The sequence below is a fragment of the Ixodes scapularis genome, unplaced genomic scaffold, assembly GCF_016920785.2.
Source record: "Ixodes scapularis isolate PalLabHiFi unplaced genomic scaffold, ASM1692078v2 PGA_scaffold5__190_contigs__length_132052651, whole genome shotgun sequence".
NCBI classification, from domain to species: Eukaryota; Metazoa; Arthropoda; class Arachnida; order Ixodida; family Ixodidae; genus Ixodes; species Ixodes scapularis.
Window position 1 is genome coordinate 97,935,457 of NW_024609880.1, and position 18,459 is coordinate 97,953,915.

General features: G+C 46.2%; 1 protein-coding gene across 1 annotated transcript in view; it reads left to right on the top strand.

Annotated features, from left to right (window-relative positions):
* The first annotated feature begins 771 nt into the window (after positions 1–771).
* The window catches only part of LOC8041939 (WD repeat-containing protein 11), a 37,737-nt gene continuing 20,049 nt past the window's right edge, over positions 772–18,459 (top strand). Inside the window, exons 1-12 of the mRNA XM_040222755.3 lie at positions 772–1,056; positions 1,229–1,298; positions 2,628–2,669; positions 2,734–2,887; positions 3,717–3,890; positions 5,888–6,074; positions 10,732–10,852; positions 12,063–12,213; positions 14,139–14,340; positions 15,185–15,342; positions 17,859–17,943; positions 18,002–18,184. Of these exons, the coding sequence (XP_040078689.1) occupies positions 902–1,056; positions 1,229–1,298; positions 2,628–2,669; positions 2,734–2,887; positions 3,717–3,890; positions 5,888–6,074; positions 10,732–10,852; positions 12,063–12,213; positions 14,139–14,340; positions 15,185–15,342; positions 17,859–17,943; positions 18,002–18,184 (1,682 nt within the window). The 5' untranslated portion in view covers positions 772–901. The remainder of the gene's footprint in view (positions 1,057–1,228; positions 1,299–2,627; positions 2,670–2,733; positions 2,888–3,716; positions 3,891–5,887; positions 6,075–10,731; positions 10,853–12,062; positions 12,214–14,138; positions 14,341–15,184; positions 15,343–17,858; positions 17,944–18,001; positions 18,185–18,459) is intronic.

Below are 18,459 nucleotides of genomic sequence, written 5' to 3' on the forward strand. Positions count from 1 at the left end.
GCGTGCAATTCGCGTAGTGATTGTCGATGAAACGTTTGTGTCAGTGAAACGTTTGTGTCAACGAAACGTGTGTCCATGAAACTATAGAAACCCTCCACGCAACATGTACGTCTGTTTGTCAGTGTTACTGTACTGGTCAATGCAATGAATTGAAGCTTTAGGCAGGCTCAGAATAATGTTTTGGTGGAAATGCTGGTTATCAAGTTTCAGAATGCATCTAAAAAATATCTGAAGAGCATAGCTGTAAAACCAAGTTGTCACAGTAAGTAATTTTGACAGAAGTTATTAATGGAGAAAAGAACACTTTTATTCAGTGGCGTACCAACTTGTTTTTGAGTGGAGAAGCTAACCAACCCCGCCACCCCCCCATACGCCCATGCTTTTATTAATGTCCGTGATAAGTCAAAATCCGCAAAATCTCGCAAAAACGAGACTGACCTAGTGAGGAAATTCGGGGGGAAATGGCGGATGTTAGCAGGGTGGAGATCATCAAGGTTATCTGGCTGGTGACAGAACTCTGGAAAGAAATATTTTATTTCCCTGTCGATCTGTTGGGCGGAAGGTGCGTATACCCGGTTCTGAAGGGGTACTTCCGTCACACGGATATAAAAACACAAGCCAGATGGCGCAAGCCGCCGCCTGTTTTGTGGCGTTTGTTATGCATTTGTCCACCCCCTTACGTCATGCGCAGTCATGCGCAGATCAATGAGGTGTGGACTGGTGTGGACGTATGGACGGTATGGACTGGAGTCTGTGTTGTGACACTGTTGTCTGTGCGGTCGTGTGGTGATGAACAGTCGGATGAGTTCATGAGGCTCTTTGGCTGTGGGTGTTGGTATGTGTAAACAGTTCGTGAGGTGAAGGCATTTTACATTCCTATTTGCGCCCATCGTACGCTTCGATGGTCGGTGCAACCGACGGAGGGATGTCACCGCTAGCGCGGGATTCCTCCGAAAAACGCAGCGACGACGGAACGGTGAATCCCGTGATCAAAAAGATCTCTTCGAGGATCCTGCCCGGTGCTCTTGCCCCAGCCAATAAAGATGCCATAGAGTGGTGAGTTGCTGGCGTTGTGTTTAGTGGAATTATTCGGATACCGCTTAAAGCATGTCACGACAATTCGGAGCATGTATAAGGCCGCAAAGACAAACGGTTGTGTGCCCCTTCCATGTAAGTGCACTCAATGTGCCTTAATAATTCTGGAGTACGTCATCTTCTCGAATTGCAGGGGATTCCAGTCTTTACTGGCATATGGGTGCCACAAGCATATCGTCGTCGTCGACACGAAGTATGCAAAGGTACGTTTTGCCGTGGAAAGTCTCAGTGCTACAAAAGCCACCTGTTGTGGCCACTCTTACGAATGTACCTTGACTAGACTAATGATGAAAACGGTGTTCAGAAGACGAACGGGCAAAAAATCTCATCACCTGTTAACGAAATGAGTACATCACTTGGTGAACCCACGACAATGTTCATTTTCGCCAAGGTTAATTGTATTGTATTGTATTGTATTTTTATTGCACTTTTATTGTACAGTGCCGCCTGGTGTGCAGGTATTCAGGGAAAGGCAGTGTGCCCATACACGTTTAGTGCCCCTGACACCGACCGGGCGGCGCTATAAATTGAGACTAGAAGAAAAAAAAAAAAAGGGGGGGGGGGGAACGAAGATAAGTATCGGTCAGGGACAGACAAAAGGGTCCAGGCACACATACTGTACAGTACCTAAAGAGGACATATATGTACACACACACACTATATGGGGGACGCGATTGCTCTGCACAGCTCCCGAATGTCATCACGGTGGTCGGGGAAAGTTTCTGTCATCTTTGAGGGGAGTGACCTCCAGAGAATTGCAGCACGTATGAGCCACAACTTGCTGTGGTGCAGGGTCCGCGATAGAGGGGGCTGCAGCCTGCCGGTGCGTTTGTTGAGGCGCAGTGAAAAGGGGACTTCAGGCGGACCAGTGCCCATAAAGAGGCAGAGCAACCTGATTGTTGCCACATCCCTACGGTGTTGTAGGCTCTGCCACTTGGCGTGCTGTAGGAGTCTTGCGGTTGGGAGGTCCCTCGAGGCCGTGTGGCACGATGATGGGAAGACGCGTCTGTAGAGCGTGAAGGCTGCTCTCCGCTGGATACCCTCAAGGTAGCTCTTCAGGACAGTTGAGGGGGGATCCCATATAGCTGAACAAAACTCGAGTTGAGGGAGCACCAGAGCCGTGTATAGATCTCTAAGTGATGCCGCCGGCATGCCGCGGGTGATGTGAGTAATGAATCCCAATGTGCGCCTTGCACGGGAGGTGGTCTCGTGCACGTGTCTAATGAAATTTAGGTGCTGATCGAATGTAACTGCGAGAATTTTGCTGTTGCTGACGTTGGGTAGGGGGATGTCACCAAGTGTAAGACTGCAAGTAAGTGATCTGTTATATGAGGACACGCTGATCGTCATGCTTTAGCAGGATAAGCTCCTCCAACGAAGCCCTCCACTCTTGCCACATTAGCAGAGCAAATGCTGGAGACGAGGAAACCACCAGTTGCTGCAAGCAGGGAGCTTTGTGGGAGGGGCCTGTCCTGCTATCCTAACATGCAGCAGATTCACATTTTATACGCCAGTGTCTTCTTTTGTTGCAGGTCTTCCAGACGCTTTCTGGACACAACCACAATGTCACCAAGGTGCGCCATCTACGGCTAGATGATGAGCTCAAGCCAGAGTTGCGCTAATCTGTTGCTTATGCAGGTCCGGTGGTCGCGCCACATGCACTATCACGATCTAGTCAATCCATACCACCTGAAGCTGGCCAGCGCAGACACTTCAGGCACGGTGCTGGTATGGGACATCTCCCAGGCTACTGTGCGCAGCACCCTGACCGAGCCGGACCGTGCTCTGCTTGGCAAGTGAATGCTGCAACCCCAACAGGGCTGCAAGTGATCCTACCTAAAGCCACTACATAGGCTGCACTTCAGAGTAACGACACTTAAGCCTTCTTGTTGCTAAAAATCATTGTTTTTGGTTATCTAAAGCTTTATAAATTGTAACATTGTATATCTGAAGCTCAAGGGATAATATTTTATCATTGTATGACTATTGCAAATTGCATCTGCTTTGCACTAGGCAACATAGTGGCAGTGCCCACAAGACTGTCAGGCAATGGAGTGCCGATACTTTAAACTTAGTTTATTTTGTGACCCTAGTCCTACTCATGCAACCACTCTTGTCTCGTAGAGGATTCTGTGGGTATGGCTAATAAATTTAACCAGAGCACATTTCATGGCAATACATGTGGGACCTTACAGGAAAGTTTTTCAAATAGTTGTCTCTATTCCAGCTTTCACAAAGTGATGGGCAGCAAAGTGTTTGTGAGAGCCCAGAATATGTTAGGAATGTGTATCACCCATACTTGCAACAGCCTTGCTTACTACTATTTGCCACTTTCAAGGAGCGGCAATTAGTAGTCGATTTGGAGTAATTGAACATGAAGTTCAATTACAGTGGAAAAAATGTATGGTCATAAAATATTTCGACTCGCAATTTACGAACAAATTCATTGAATTGATGTGCCAACTTGCAGACAAATGGGAGACTAGCAAAAATTGGCTAAATTGCTGTCTTGAAACATACGCTTGTTTGCATACCATCGGCCTTGCCACACTCGCCAACCCAGCCTTGCTGAGACGGCTGGGCTCGGACGACCTAGCCAACACTCGATTTCGCTTGTGCAGAAATGAACTGGCTGGTGGGAGGAGACAGCAGCCACCACCTCCTGCTGACTCTGTACTCGCTGGGCACTCTGGTCCTCTGGCATGCTGACAGCGGGGCACAGCTCTGGCGGAAGAACTATGCTGATGCCCTCCTGTCCTTCTCCCTGGACCCCTTCTGCGAGAACGCCGTCTGCTGTAAGTTCCGCTTAGTCAAGAGGCCTATTCAGCAGATTAAAGCAATAGCTTTCTATCGGAACTCTTACGGATCTTGCTTGCCTACGTTGGTTTTGGTCACACCATAGCGAGGCCATGGGAGGGAGTTTCAGCAGCAGAGCGCAGCTGTGTGTATTATAGTAAATTAATCTAGTAGAGTAGATTGTTGGGCTAGTTGGTTTTGGAACTTGGAATACATTTTAGCGCTCAAAACACAAGGACACAAAGACGAAAGTCAGACACCACAGTGTGCTTGTGGTGTCTGATTCTCGTCTTTGTGTCCTTATGTTTTGAGTGCTAAACTGTATTCAAAAATGATCTAGCGGGCACGGAGGCATTTCACTGTCAGTTTGTGTGCACAGCGGCATTTCGGAGAACATGACGCAGTGTCCCCAAAGAGAGGTGCATGTATGAAGGAGAAAAGTATTTCATACATTCACAATACCTCTGCCATGTGTCACGTTGCATAACCTTTCGTAAGCAAGTGCTGCTCATTTAAAGGGATACTGAACCGAAATTTGGAGTTTGCAAACTAAAGCCGCGGAACGCTACAAACTCCAAAACATCACTCATACATTGATATCTCAAACGGGCAGCTGTGCTTTTGGAAAAGAAGGGCGCGATCAAGCAAGGGCGATGACGTCATTGTTCCCCTGGAAAAATTGAGAATGAGGGCAAGCGGCCTCACTTCTCTCCTCCTCGCTTCGGTTCACCAGCTCGACAAGACGTAGCGAGGAGGAGAGGGAATGAGAATTGTGACGTGACTTGCCTCGTTGGCCGTGTTTAATCGCGTACTTCTTTTCCAAAAATACGGCAATCCGTTAGAGATATCGCCGTATGAGTGATGTTTATGAGTTTTGCAGCGTTCCGCCAATCAGTCCAGCCTTGTTTTGTGAGCTCGAAATTTCAGTTCACTATCCCTTTAAAGCTCCACCAAGTGTTATCGCATATTCCTTAATCTGACAGAATGTCAAAGCCAGGAATTTTTTTATTTATTTACACACATATAGCAAAGAGAGGGTTACATATAGAGTTGAATGAACACAGTGAATATGATGCAGGAAATATAGCGAGGATGGCAACAGTTTCCAATCTCTTGCAGTATGCACAAAACATGATCAGTAACAGTGTGGTACAGCTTCAACCTTTAATGGGTGATCTAGTCTCTGGGACAAATAGGGTGGCATCATCAGGTAGCTTTTCTTTTGGCTCATTTACAAACAAACAGGTACTGATCTAGCTTAGCGAGCCTGAAACTAACAAAGAAACGAGAAAAAAAATATTTCTGCAGTACTTTGGTCATACCTGACAAAATAGTCATACATAGGACATGTTGAGATACGCACTCAGTTCAGATGTGTTCTCTTATTAACGAATGGTGCCACACATGGTCAGAAATTGCTACGATGGTGACAATTCATCAAATTGTAGATAATCATTGTGTAACCTAAAATTCTGTTCAAATTCTGGCACGCACGATGACGCTGACACCGAAACTAAAAGAACTAAAGGCGAACGCAAATGCCCTAACTTGTTGGTAATATTTTGCTCACCTACGTTGTCTTCTTTCCTCTTTCATTCATCTGTGGCATTGGAGCATGAACATCTCAAACAGATTTTGAGCTTCTGTTTGCAAGAAGAATTTTATCACAGGAGGCAAGGTGTTCTGCATCGTTGACCCCTCTGTGGCGTATCAGCAAGTGCCACTCACTCCAAAGTCGCGACCATATTTGGTTGTGACTCTTTTAGCCTCATTTCAATTTATGGTGGATGAGGTGTTGGAGCAGTTTTCTTCTGGAACAGAAGATATTTATGCCGGTAAGTGTAGGTATTGGGACCGATTGTGGCAAACATATTGCTCCATGAACAAGTTCCCTTCGTCACATTGTTTGTGAGCCGGAGTTTATGTTTGGCTTTGGCTCTTGCACTCTTTCCGGTTGCTTCGGATGTGTATCCAGCTCGCCGAACCCGTGTTTCAGTTCTTGCGGCCGATTGCCTCCTCCTGGTGGAAGACCTGAGCGGGCAGCAGGCCCCAGTCGGCGTCGGCAGCAAGTGGCACGTCTCGGGTCAGCCGGGTGGTACAGCCAACGACGAGAAGAACCGATCCAAAAGCCGGCTACTGAGCGGGGTCAAGTCGCTCATGCGGGCTGCCGACTCCAGGATTGGGTGCGTGCTTCTCATACCTAAAGCGGCCGTATCCGGGAAAATATGTTAAAGAGAATTATCCATGTTTTTAGAGCACAGATCTTAGGCGCCTGTTTCCGGCTTGAGCGGCGTCGGCGTTGTGTCGGCGTAACCGCGTTGTGCATTATGGGTAAATTTCCCCGCTAAATCTAGCGGAAAATTTTACCCGCTAAATTTAGCAGGAAATTTTACCCACTAAATTTAGCGGAACAATTTCCCCGCTAAATGTAGTGGAAAAGTTTACCCGCTAAATTTAGTGAAAAAATTTCCCCGCTAAATTTAGCGGGAAATTTTACCCGCTAAATTTAACGGAAAAATTTCCCCGCTAAATCTAGGGGAAAATTTACCCACAGCAGAAAAAGTTCCCTGCTAAATCTAGCGGAAAATCTTCCCCGCTAAATTTAGCAGAAATATTTACCCATTAAATTTAGCGGGAAATTTAATTTTACCCGCTAAATTTAGCGGAAATATTTCCCCGCTAAATTTACCGGAAAGATTTCCCTGCTAAAGTTAGCGGAAAAAATTCCTCGCCAAATTTAGCGGGAAAAAATTCCCCGACAAATTTAGCGGGAACAATTCTCCGCTAAATTTAGCGGGACATTTTTTCTGCTAAACTTAGCGGAATATTTTTTCCGCTAAATTTAGCGGAAAATTTTCTCCTAAATGGGAGCCGAGCAGGAAAGGAGGAGGGGCATAGCCCCCTCTCCGTACCTTCCCCTCCTCCTCAAGAGCTGCGCTCTAATTCAGCGTTACAGGGAGTTGTAAACGGCTTTCACTTTTTTTGGCCTATGCACTCCGTGCGGGAATTATAGGGGGCGCTTTGAAAAACGTGCGGAGTGCCACTAGTGGAGGAGCTGGCATTCGACAATGAGAAGCCTGCGGCGCCTTTTGCGTGCTAAGCTGTGGCGGCGAAAGAGCAGACGGACGGAACTTTGGCTCTTTGAGCCGATACGTTGAGGGTGACGTTGCATCAGTGCTGGGGCAAACCTAAGAAGTTCATCTTACTTCTTATATATCCCATCATATATAGGAAGCTTCTTATATATCTAAGGAAATAAATTTTACATCTTCTATCAATCAGACTGTATGCTGGCTTCCAACGAGGAACCTTTTCTGCTTCTAGAAGGTCCAACCACTGCAGTTTTTCTAAAAATCGACGAGGCATTGCCATCTTGAAATTAATCTATTACAAATTTATTGAATTCAGGGTGGAGAATGAAACTCAAGATGATTTAAATCATGATTTAAGCTGCACCAACATCTATGATTATTTTCTACGAGAACACCCTTTTCCAAAAATCATTTCCCACAAAACTAATGACATAAATAAGTTTTTATTGTTGTTTGCCTGTACTTTGATGCTGCCCTTGTAAATTTATTGTTTTTAATTAATAAAACAAACACAAGGCGAATAAAATTGTATAGCACTTAAACGCGAGCAAAATGCGGTGCTTTTCTACGCTGAAGGAGAGGTGAGCTTTGTTTCCATCTTCCACTTCTTTCGTTAATTATATATATATATATATATATATATATATATATATATTCTTTTCACTTTTTGTGCGCCTGAAAGATCTTTAATACTTTGTTTGGAACCGACCTCAGAAGCTATGGCAACAGTCGCACCACGTTCATGAAGCTGATAGAAAACAATTTGGCTGGAGCTAGCAGATATTCTTATTTTGTTTTGCTGAAGTATTATAGCAAATAAAGCATTTTCAATAACCAAACAAATCAAGCTCTTTTTGTTTTAGCATGACGTGTTTTATGTCAAGAAAAATGTTTTTAATTTTTCTGCACTTTACGGTATGATTCAATTTACAGTGAATCTTTATTTTACCCTGTTTCCAGTGATTGGGCGGATTGAAGAATCCATTTACCGTGCTCAAAAAGACTAGAACGAATTTCTTTTTTTTAGATAAAGTGATTTGAAAAATATATATACATATATATATATATGTATATATATATATATATATTGTGAACGAAGAGGGGAGAAGGTGAATATTGAATTTATTGCATTAAAGTTAGGGAAAGGGAAAGGGAAAGAGAGCTGGCGAAAAATTGGGCCAGGAGCGGGGGATTTCCCTTCTCTTTCCCTTTCCCTAACTTTAATGCAATAAATTCAATATTCACCTTCTCCCCTCTTCGTTCACAGTATTACCACGGCTGCACTTGTCAATCTTCACTCGTTCCCATTATATATAGGTGCAGCCTATCCCTATGGGGAGGTGTGGTTCCCTAGACATCTTGGAAGACGGGCCCTTTCCGACATTTACAAGCTGAAATGACGTGCCACGTCACTGCCGCATGTCGGATATAGCGCGGGCCTTAAATCAGTAACGGTTGTCGTCTGCCAAGTTAAGCGAATTCGAAACTAAACAGTACACGGAGAGCTGGTCAGAAATTGAGTCCGCCGAAACCAGTGGCCGGGATGGTCTAATTGGTTAAGGCGTCGCCCCGGACAGGCGAAGGTTGCGGGTTCAATACCCGCTCCTGGCCCAATTTTTCGCCAGCTCTCTTTCCCTTTCCCTAACTTTAATGCAATAAATTCAATAATCACCTTCTCCCCTCTTCGCTCACAATATTACCCCGGCTGCGCTTGTCAATCTTCACTCATTCCCATTATTTATATATATATATATATATATATATATATTTGATTTAAATTTAAAAAAAATAAAAAATTTATTTGATTTTTTTTTTTATGAGAATTTTTAAAATTATTTTAAAGAGTTGTCTTGTACTAATTTCATCAAAAACAATTCTGGTGCTTTGTCTTGCAGTCACCTACTGCCTACCGGCAGCCCTATATGTGAAAAAAGGTGATTTCCACGTCCGAAAGGAGGCTGATCCAAAAAGAAAGCACACCACTTGAACTGCCATACTCAAACATTGATTGTCCAGCGACACCAAGTTTCATTGTAATTTTGTTTGGATTACCATTTGCCACTGTTTGTACCATTCAGATCTTCTTGTACGTTTGAATCCTTTTTCATGAAGTACAGACTGCATGCCATACTGGTCAAGAAATATCATCACATACGATGGGGACGAAACGTCTTCGGTAGGCATCCTTCCAGCGAAATTGGCACTGCACACCCGCGAGTGTGGGATGATATTTTAGTTTGTCCCCTTGGCGCTGACATACCTATTTAGGCGTTACTGGCACAAAGCCAAACACAGCGCGGCAGTGTAGAATATGTCATCGGTGCCGATACAGTGGGAGACATCATCGGGAGACCAAATCCCTTGCATTGTACGGCACGGGTCCATCATTGTCGCTGCCCCACAAAACAGCGGCGAGTTGAAAAACTATGAAGCCTTGTCCCCACGAGACACGACACCTAACTATTGAGGCTCTTAACGACGCAACAGATCATGCTGTCAACCCAGCACAACCGCACCACTCCAGATTCATGAGCGTACCAATCTACTCAGCATAGTTTCGTTTCGCTGGCGTTCTCACTGCCCACCTTCGGTAACGGCCGTGCGGCGGCATGCCGGTTGCATTGCACAGAGTGAATAAGTCGCAGTCTTTTTACAAATATTTCATCGGGTGTGTCTTATTACAAAAGTGTGACCGATATAAGGAGACCGATGGCTGAGCATGTTAGCGCAACGCAGCTCGGAGCACGTGGAGCGAAAGCTCGCGCTGCAGAACCTAGGCTCCTGGGTTCAATCCCCACCCCTGCCCGTTTCGATCTGGATGAGCATCATACCGGCGTGCAGTCATGTACCACTACTGCGTGGTACATGTTAAAAGACCTCAGGCTAGCGGTTGTGCTGCACTGGCTAAACTTATCATCTATGATGTAAACCAGTGTCGCCGCACCTCAGAGGCAGAACGACCTCACGCCGTGCAAACACGGACGTCAAATTTGTGGTGACTTGTATGTGTTTTCTTCTCATGCGGAGCACAAGTTTGTCTGCTTGGACAGGGGTTGCAATGGTGTCCGAACGCCGAGCTCTTATTGGCTAATTGAAAAAGATAGTGGGTAGACCTCGAGGCATCTGGCATTGAGGTCTTCCCACTACCCTTTCAATCTAATCCAATCAGAGCTCGTTGTCATTCTGACGACTTGCTTTCCGCATAAGTATGGACCTTAACTGCGCGAATATGCTGCGGGGGTCATATTTCTAGTTTGTTTCTTTGGCAAAAACGTTGAAACTGGCTTCTGTTTGCATGTATATCACTATATAGATATGTAGGCTTATGTTAGTGCAGTTTTGCCATGCCAACCCTCTAAATATATAAATGCAGCTTATAAAAGGTGCAAGTCATGTACCAACTTCTTTGTGAACACAGGCATTAATAGAGGGGTGCGACTTATACGTACAACAATGTGACTTCAGTATTTGCGTTGCTGCAGAACACCAGATTCACCAAAATAGAATTAAGGCTATCATGCAAGTCATTTGATGATCATGTGCCATGTGCTTAAAAAGATAGCAGTTGTTTTTAATGAGTTTTAGATATAACTAAATTTGCAGAATAGCCAATGTATATTTCCAGTTCTCGTCAACTTCATTACAACCAGGTTCGACTTGGTATTTGCTTGTACAGATGTTCGTGTTTCTTTGGAATTTTAGAGTTTATATTAGCAGCTGAAATGCTTGTACCGGATTCTCTTTTCAGCACTGACGAGGAACAGCCTCTGAGTGAATGCCTGCAGCTGTGCTACCATGGGGCACTCCGGTATCACTTGCTGCTACTGTATCCCAAGAGGCTAATGGTCTTGGACACAGAAATACAGCAGGTAAGGTAACTGCCAAAGTTGGTTTTTACCGGCAATGCTGCAGCGAGTGCTGCTCAGCATACCGTAAAATACCGGAAGAGCACCCACCACAATTTCAGTGAAAACTGGGTTAATCTAGGCATGGGCGCTTGTCCAATCAAATCAGGCGCTTAACATATAATTTGCAGAATTTTCAAGTTTTGGAAATGTTATTAGTGGGCGCTTGAACGAAGTGGTGCTCCTGCGGTATTTTACGGTAGGTTGGCAGTTTTGAGCCGTTTACTATCGCTTCAAAAAAGACCCTGTTCACGCTTGCTTCACGAAGTATGCCACCATCCAAAAATCCCCACCCCTCACACTGTGGAGTTCAGCCGTGCCAATCACTCACCGCCTGTCACATCGCAGACCTCAGCAATAACTGAGTGCCCAACAAAAAAGTTAAAAAAATAAATAAATAAAAAATTTTTTGTGGCTTTTAATATTTTTTAGGGTTGAGGGTGTGGCACGTGAAACTTTGAACTAATCCCACTACTTTTTCACACCAACAGAGCGGAGCCAACCATCTCAATATGAGGGAAACGCAGATACATTTCCACTCCCCCTTCTTGTAAGAGAGAGAGGTGTAAAAGAGCGAGGAGAAAGCTTGTTTCAGTGACATAGCTTATCATCTCTGCCTGCCGATGGTGCGTGTTTCCCCGCAGAGTATTTTATGACAAACTTTGAGCCCCAGGACTATGTTTTAATCTTAATCAGCACTTTTTGCTGTAGTAATGATGGTGCACTGTAGGCTTTGTTGTTTTCAAAGTTGTGCTGAAAAAGTGTGTAGTAGTGCTTTGCACTAGAACTGTATTTTATTTTTGGGGTCCTTTTAATGCAGCATATCTCCTTCTAGAACACCATGTAGGACATTGTGTTCTGAGAGGAGTTATTATGGGGTAACTGAGAAAACCAGAAAATGGCTGCCAGCCTAAGGTGAGCTGTGAAAAGACATACTGCCTGAAGAACCAGCTTGGCTAAATAAAAACTGAGCAGGCACGGCACAAGTGCAACACACTAAGGATCCGTTATATCCGCTGAGCATGGAGTTATGATATTACAAAGGATGCAACCAGCATGGAATGAAGGTACAGGCTGCTTGTCAAGCTAAAGCAGTGGTCTGTCATGACTCATGCAAAGGTGCAATTCAGCTGACGACGAACTCAGCGGAGTAAGCCATCCCTTGCTCACGCAGACACTGGGTGTGATTTCCCTGGAGCGCAACGGCTCTCCCTTTGTGCGGTGCCAGCCATGCTGGCAGCACGACATGATCCTGTGCCTTCACGAGTCCGGTTCGGTGAGCGCCCGCGTGCGACAAAGAGACCAGGAGGAGCATTGTGCCAGAGGTACGTCCGTTTGCCCCTCCCATGCCTGTGTGGGGCTCCGCCTCATGAGTGTGGCACAACCCTGGCTACGCTTCGTTCACAGCCAAGCTGATGCTGCGGTGCGAGCTAAGCGCTCGCCAAATCAGTCAATTGCCTCGCTTTCATCACCTAACCCCGCTTTCTGCTCGTGGGTAGCATGATCATGTGGCGAAAGATTAACATACGACTTGACCAACGAGCTCACTAATTCCACCACACTGTCATCTTGGTGGTGAACAGAGTATAGCGACAGGACAGGATCGAGCACAACAGCTAGAGCGTATAGCGAACCAATCAGCTTGAGGACTCCAAAGTGGTCACTGTCGAAAGATAGTCAAAGCTTCAGAGAGGCACACGTGTGCAGCACCGACACGCATGAAATGAATGGAAAAGGTATCTTCTATAAGCCAGGTTACTGAGTACCGGATAAAATAGTGATTAAATGTTAAATTCTAAGAGGTATCTGAACAGAGTACTAAAAAATTAGCTCAATACTTTCAAGTTACGTTTACAGTGAAGCTGTCTATGGCTAGGTTCTGGCGGATCATCTCCGGCGGCAGACCGAGCATAGACCAACAATTTTGAAACTCAACAATGTATGCCCCACTTTATACTCCTCTCCACTGCCGCCGCCTCTTTCCTGAGTTGTGTATACTCCTCGCCACGCGCGGCGTCTCTCTCCCCCGACATTGCGCAATGCCACACGCTCTTCGGCAGCAACTTGTGTGCTGCACTAGAACCTGTGCCGTGATTCGTGTAGCCGCGCTATAATAAAACGTCTTTCCCCCCTGACATTGCGCAATGCCGCGCAGAGCGCTTTGGCCTCGAGTGTTTCACCGACGCCACCCTACCCACCACTTGTCACCGGTCGTGCATCAACCTAACCTTCGGGAAGAACATTGAGGCAGTGAGAGTCCAACCACTTGCCATCTACCAGAGTAATCACAAGGCAATGATTACAATGATCACAAAATAAATGAAGATAACCAGGATCTTTGAGTAAATGTCTCTTTAATCGTCCAATAATCAACTTATAATAGCCAAATTCAACATAGCAAATCCCACCAGAGCACCAGCTTTGCTGAACTTCCCTCTTCACGGGGTGGAAGGGCTCTCAATTTTTTTGTTTTGCAATATACAGTCAAACAACTAACCACTAGAGGAAAAAGGGTTTGAACAGTGGACTGTCCTGCCTCAGTGAAGAAGATGAGGTGCCTCCTCCCAACACCTCTTAGATGCGGAGTGCTGGCTCTTCTACGTCAGCTACCAGAAGCACTGTTTGGGCACGAGTGCTGCATCAGTTTTTAGGTGGGGTGCTTGCTCTCACTGATTGTATACACGTCCCAGTCAAACACTGATGCAGAACTCGTGACCAATTTGCCCTGCACTAGCCTGCGGTAACTAACAAAAAAAATTTATCACGACGGTCTTCATGGCTATACCTCTTTTCACCTCAAGAAAAAAGGACGTTTTGCTCCTTGTTCATACGCCGCGCGAAGTAGTTCTTACAAGATTTGGTTGTTGGAGGCAGAAGCGATGCTTTTGGCGTTTGAAACGTGTATGTCTCAATAAGGTAACATGTATCTAATCTAAAATGCACCAACATATATCTCAATTCTCAGCATAAAGAGAAAAATTAATAATGCTCCGCTGGGAAACCATACTTTTTTTACTACGGTTTTTGAGGTGAAAATGGGTATAGTAGGTGCCGCTTCTCCCCCCTTCCCCCTCCCCTCCTCCCAAACCCATACCTAGAAAAAGAAACTCTGTTTCACTGTTGACATTTGCCAGTCTTTTGTGGCAGTCCTCCCTCGCTATATGATGCGTGTTGTCCCATGCAAGACCAAGGCGGTGATGACCTCACTGCCACTGCAGTGGGCTGTTGCCATCGTGGGTTCTCTTTCCAGGAGACTTTGGTCACGGGACGAACCAAGTGAACTACACCATGCGCTGCATCTCGGAGGCTCTGCGGCTCACCAAGCACTCTAAGGTCTTTGGGCTGGCGGTGCGTCGGAGTGGACAGCACCGGATGGCCCTGCTCATTGGTGACGGCCGCCTCCTCTTCTTCGAGCTGGCGTTTTCTAAGCAGGTGGGAGCCCAGTCTGAGGAGTGACTGCTCCTTCCTGTGGAACTCGTGGCGGTAGTTGCATGTTTCACAGGCAGCACTGATGTCCTAAGCACATTTCCAGGATATCCCTGGGACATTAGGCATCCTGCAGGATCTTCATCGAATGATCCATACTTCCAGGGAGGGTGTCTCCTTGGATGAAGAGCTGTGACAGCCTGCGTTTATCAGGGGACTTTTAGCATGCCTAGAGAAGTGGAGGAGTTTGAGAGAAAACGACTAGAAATTAGCTTCAGGGAAGAGAATCTGGAACACACATTATTTACCATTTGTCTTGCACAAGCGAACATATTAAAAAGACTTGTCGTAGCTGCTGTGCAAAGCGGCTCCGAGTCAAGAATTTATCAGCCACGAAATCATGCTTGTCGCAATTTATGAGGATGTGACTGTACAGATTTTAAAGCAAGATTGTTATCATTATTTAGTAAGAAATTGTTGTTACCAGGATGGGTACTATATAGACCATTCTACCAGGGTGAGAGGAGAGAGGGAAATGAGCCTTTATGTTTGGGCAGTTCCAACAGTACAGCAGCCTACCGGAACCTCCCAAGCAACGGTTGAAATGACCATGCAGGGCGGCCAGATTGTCGTCTGCAATTGGGATCGGGCGCGTGCCCTTTCCCTCTTTTACCCTGACGATTCCACTGAAATGCCTGGATGTGCCCGAACGAAACTGCACTGCCCAGAGAGTCCTTAATGAAATGGTCTGTATGTGAAAAAGTTAGGGAATTTCGAAGCATCAAGTGACAGGAAGGTCCAATTATCGCAGTCTAGAGAAACAGTTTAGCGAGGGATGATCCTCGTTGTTTTACAGCCCGGAGGGGGCAGGAGCGGCTCGCTGCCCGAGCTGCTGGCACCCAACGTGGGGCTGCGACTGCCAATGTCCGGCCTTCTCGAAGCGCTGGCTCCAGGGCCCCACCTGACGCGCATGTGTCCCCCGGTCACCTTCGGCAACTGGAGCAGCTACCGACCGCTCCTCGCCGTGGGTGCGTCCATGTACTTCATCCGTTTGTCTTGCCGTCTGAATCCCAGGGAGTGGACAGGAATGGTTACAATAACGAAACACAACAAGAGCAGAAATAATTTGAGCCGCGAAGAAAATGTAAGCAACGGCACTCGTAAGGGCCTATTTACACACACAGTGCTGGAAATGTTGCTGATCTTAGCGCTGATGCAACACTACCTTTGCACTGTATTAGTGCAGAGTGCTGATACTGCATGCATAACTGCTAATATGTTTTTTCACAGCATTGTTTTTCTAGTGTTGATTCAGCACTGAGATAGTGCTGCATTGTATGTGTGAACTTGCCTCTAAGGTGCACAACATAGTCTGGCACAGGGAACACAGAAAAAACACAGGGTCTCTTGCGTTATCCCCAAGATGATTTGAAGGCGAAAGCCTAGGCACTCATGTAAATGTGATAGCGAACCTCCGAAGACAGCGCGCTCTCTGATGGCGCACTTTTGGCGCCGTTTCATTGGCTCGCTCGGATCGTGGCGTCAGCTGTGGTCCTGGTGATAGCGAACCTCCAAAGACTGCACGCTCTCTGATGACGCACTTTTGGCACTGTTTCATTGGTACCTTTCATTTTCATACCTTTTATGTCGCCGACGTGTTTTCTGAAGGTCGACTGAACGATAAAACATTAAAGGCTTTTGCCTTAATAAAAAAGTTGCCCCTTTGCCGTACTGGCGTGGCAAGAGCAGTGGTAAGGCAGAATATGACGCGTTAATGTGGAAAAACTGTGTACATATGGATGGCACAAAGCAGCCCTGTGTCGTTCAGAGTAAGCGCGTGAGCGTGTATGTCTTACTTGTGGTTTCCATCTTCTGCGGTTGCACTGTAAATGCAACTTTCTACAAGCCTGTTAGGGTGTGATGTGCAGTAGACTGAGTGTGCGGAAAACACAACAATTGGAACGCGGCTGCACCGAGCGGAGCCTTGGCACCAGCTCGCAGCAAAAGAGAACCAAACACTCGAAACTACTTCAGCCCGTTGCAGGAAAGGAATCCGCTTTTTTTTTTTTTTCCACTTTTCTGTTGCTATTTTTCACTCTTTCTTTGGAGAAGCCTGGAGCACACTCTTTTGACGGATCAGAGTGCCATTCTACATCTAAGCACGTGATGTTTTGCCCCCTCCGGGAGTAGCACGTAGGCTCTCAAGGAGTAGGTTTTTCAGATACTGGTGTTCAATCGGTGAGAAGACGAGCGCTGCCTCGGCGCTCAGCTGGCAGTCTGTCTGTCGACTTCATTGCCTGGCACCTAACCAGATATGGTTAGGTGCCAGCCGTGTGACAAATTCTGTGTTAAAAAATGGGGAAACCAGTGTTAATATGCATTTATTGCCAGCGTTAACCAACTAAGCTGGCAATAAAATAAAAGGGAACGAGATTAAAATAGATTAGTTATGGAGTGCTCACAACGGTCCATTGGTACTTGAAACTGCCGCATGAATACCTTGATTCCAAAGCCTTCAGTGTCTGGTTATGGATAAGTGAAGCTGAATTAAGTTAATCAGCAACATAGCTGGGACAGGTTTTCTATTCACAGTTAAACCTGCAAAGGAAAGCGTGCATAACCACAAAATACGGAGCATGCGTCACCTGCAATTTCTAAGTAATGCATAAATTTTACTCAAGCGTCAACCCCCAAATTTCGTTATAATCTCGCGAGTTTTGGCAGCCACTTGTAGAGTATTTTACGGTCGCCGCATAAATGCTGCTTCTTGCAGTGCTTCAAAGGGTTTAACTTTGACGAAAATTACAAACTCTAACCCAAAATTTAATGACCAGATTACCGACGTTTTGGGACCAGTTCATGCCTCGCCCGTGAGCCGTACTGACTTTAGAAAAGGAGGATACAAGAAAACGCCTCTTTGTAGAATTGCAAAACGAAAGTGAATGCAAACCGTTTTCAGGCACCTTGCCCAGCAACCATGTTTCTGGGTTGCCCGACGTCACCAGAGCTCTTTACATCCGCGAAGGTATAAAAGCGGTGCATGCCCTAACTGGAGACTCACCCGTGAAGGAGGGATTGAATCAGTCCCAGAACATTGGGAATCTAATCGTTACATCCGCGGTGAGAATTTGTAATTTTCATGTACATAAATTCCTAGCCAAGCAGAGAACTGCCAAGTCTTTAAGGCCCATTCACACACTTGTGTTTGCCGAGGACAGAGCTCTTACAACGAGAGATCACGCTCGTGTCGCCTACAAAGTGACACTGGAGCTGCATTTCACTAGAGCAAAGGTTTCGCGGTGTTTGCAAGATTATACATACATACTATTTACAAGAAATGGTTGTTTATAACGTTGTCGAAAGTTTATAGAGAAAAAAAAAAAGGATGATGCACGGGAAATTGAGGAAGTATATAAAGAAATTGCAAAGGTTCCACAGCTACCCGATAGGGGTCTTAAGGCCCTTGGCCGTAAGCAGTCACAAATGTGTGAATTGGCCTTTACCTTGGGGTGTAACGTCATTACCAAGGCTTTCTCGTGCCCAGGAAACAATGCGGGTGGAGTCCAGGTGTTTGACCTGTCCACCGGCGTCTTGGAGAAGGAGTTCAACCTGCACGCGACACCCGTAAGGTGCGAGCGCCGGCCATCCGTTGCCGTCCAGGCCGTGACGCGTTTCCATTCTGCCCAGGGGCATCGAGTGGGTGAGCCTGACGTCGTTCCTGTCCTTCGCCTACGCCAACCTCACGGGCGTGGGCGGCAAGGTGAAGAACGAGATCGTCCTGACGAGCACCGGGTCGGGCCGGGTGCGGCAGGTGCGCGCGGACGCCAACGAGGAGTCGCCGGTGTGCGCCATCAGGGTGTCGCACCTCAAGTGGGTGAAACAAGCGCCGGAAGTGTACCAGTCCGAACGGAAGTTGTTGTCTGCGCGTTAAATGGCAACTCCGCTCAATTCCGAAGATTTCGGAATGATGAGTGATTTCGCATTAAAAAGCACCAGTAAAAAACACTACATCATACGCTTCGCAAAAAATGGGATCTTTATCATTAAATCTAATTTTAAACACGAGCAGAAATCAAAACCGAAACTTCGGATTTGTCCCGCAACATTGGCGTCGGGCTGCCAAGAACATGACTATTACGTGGTAC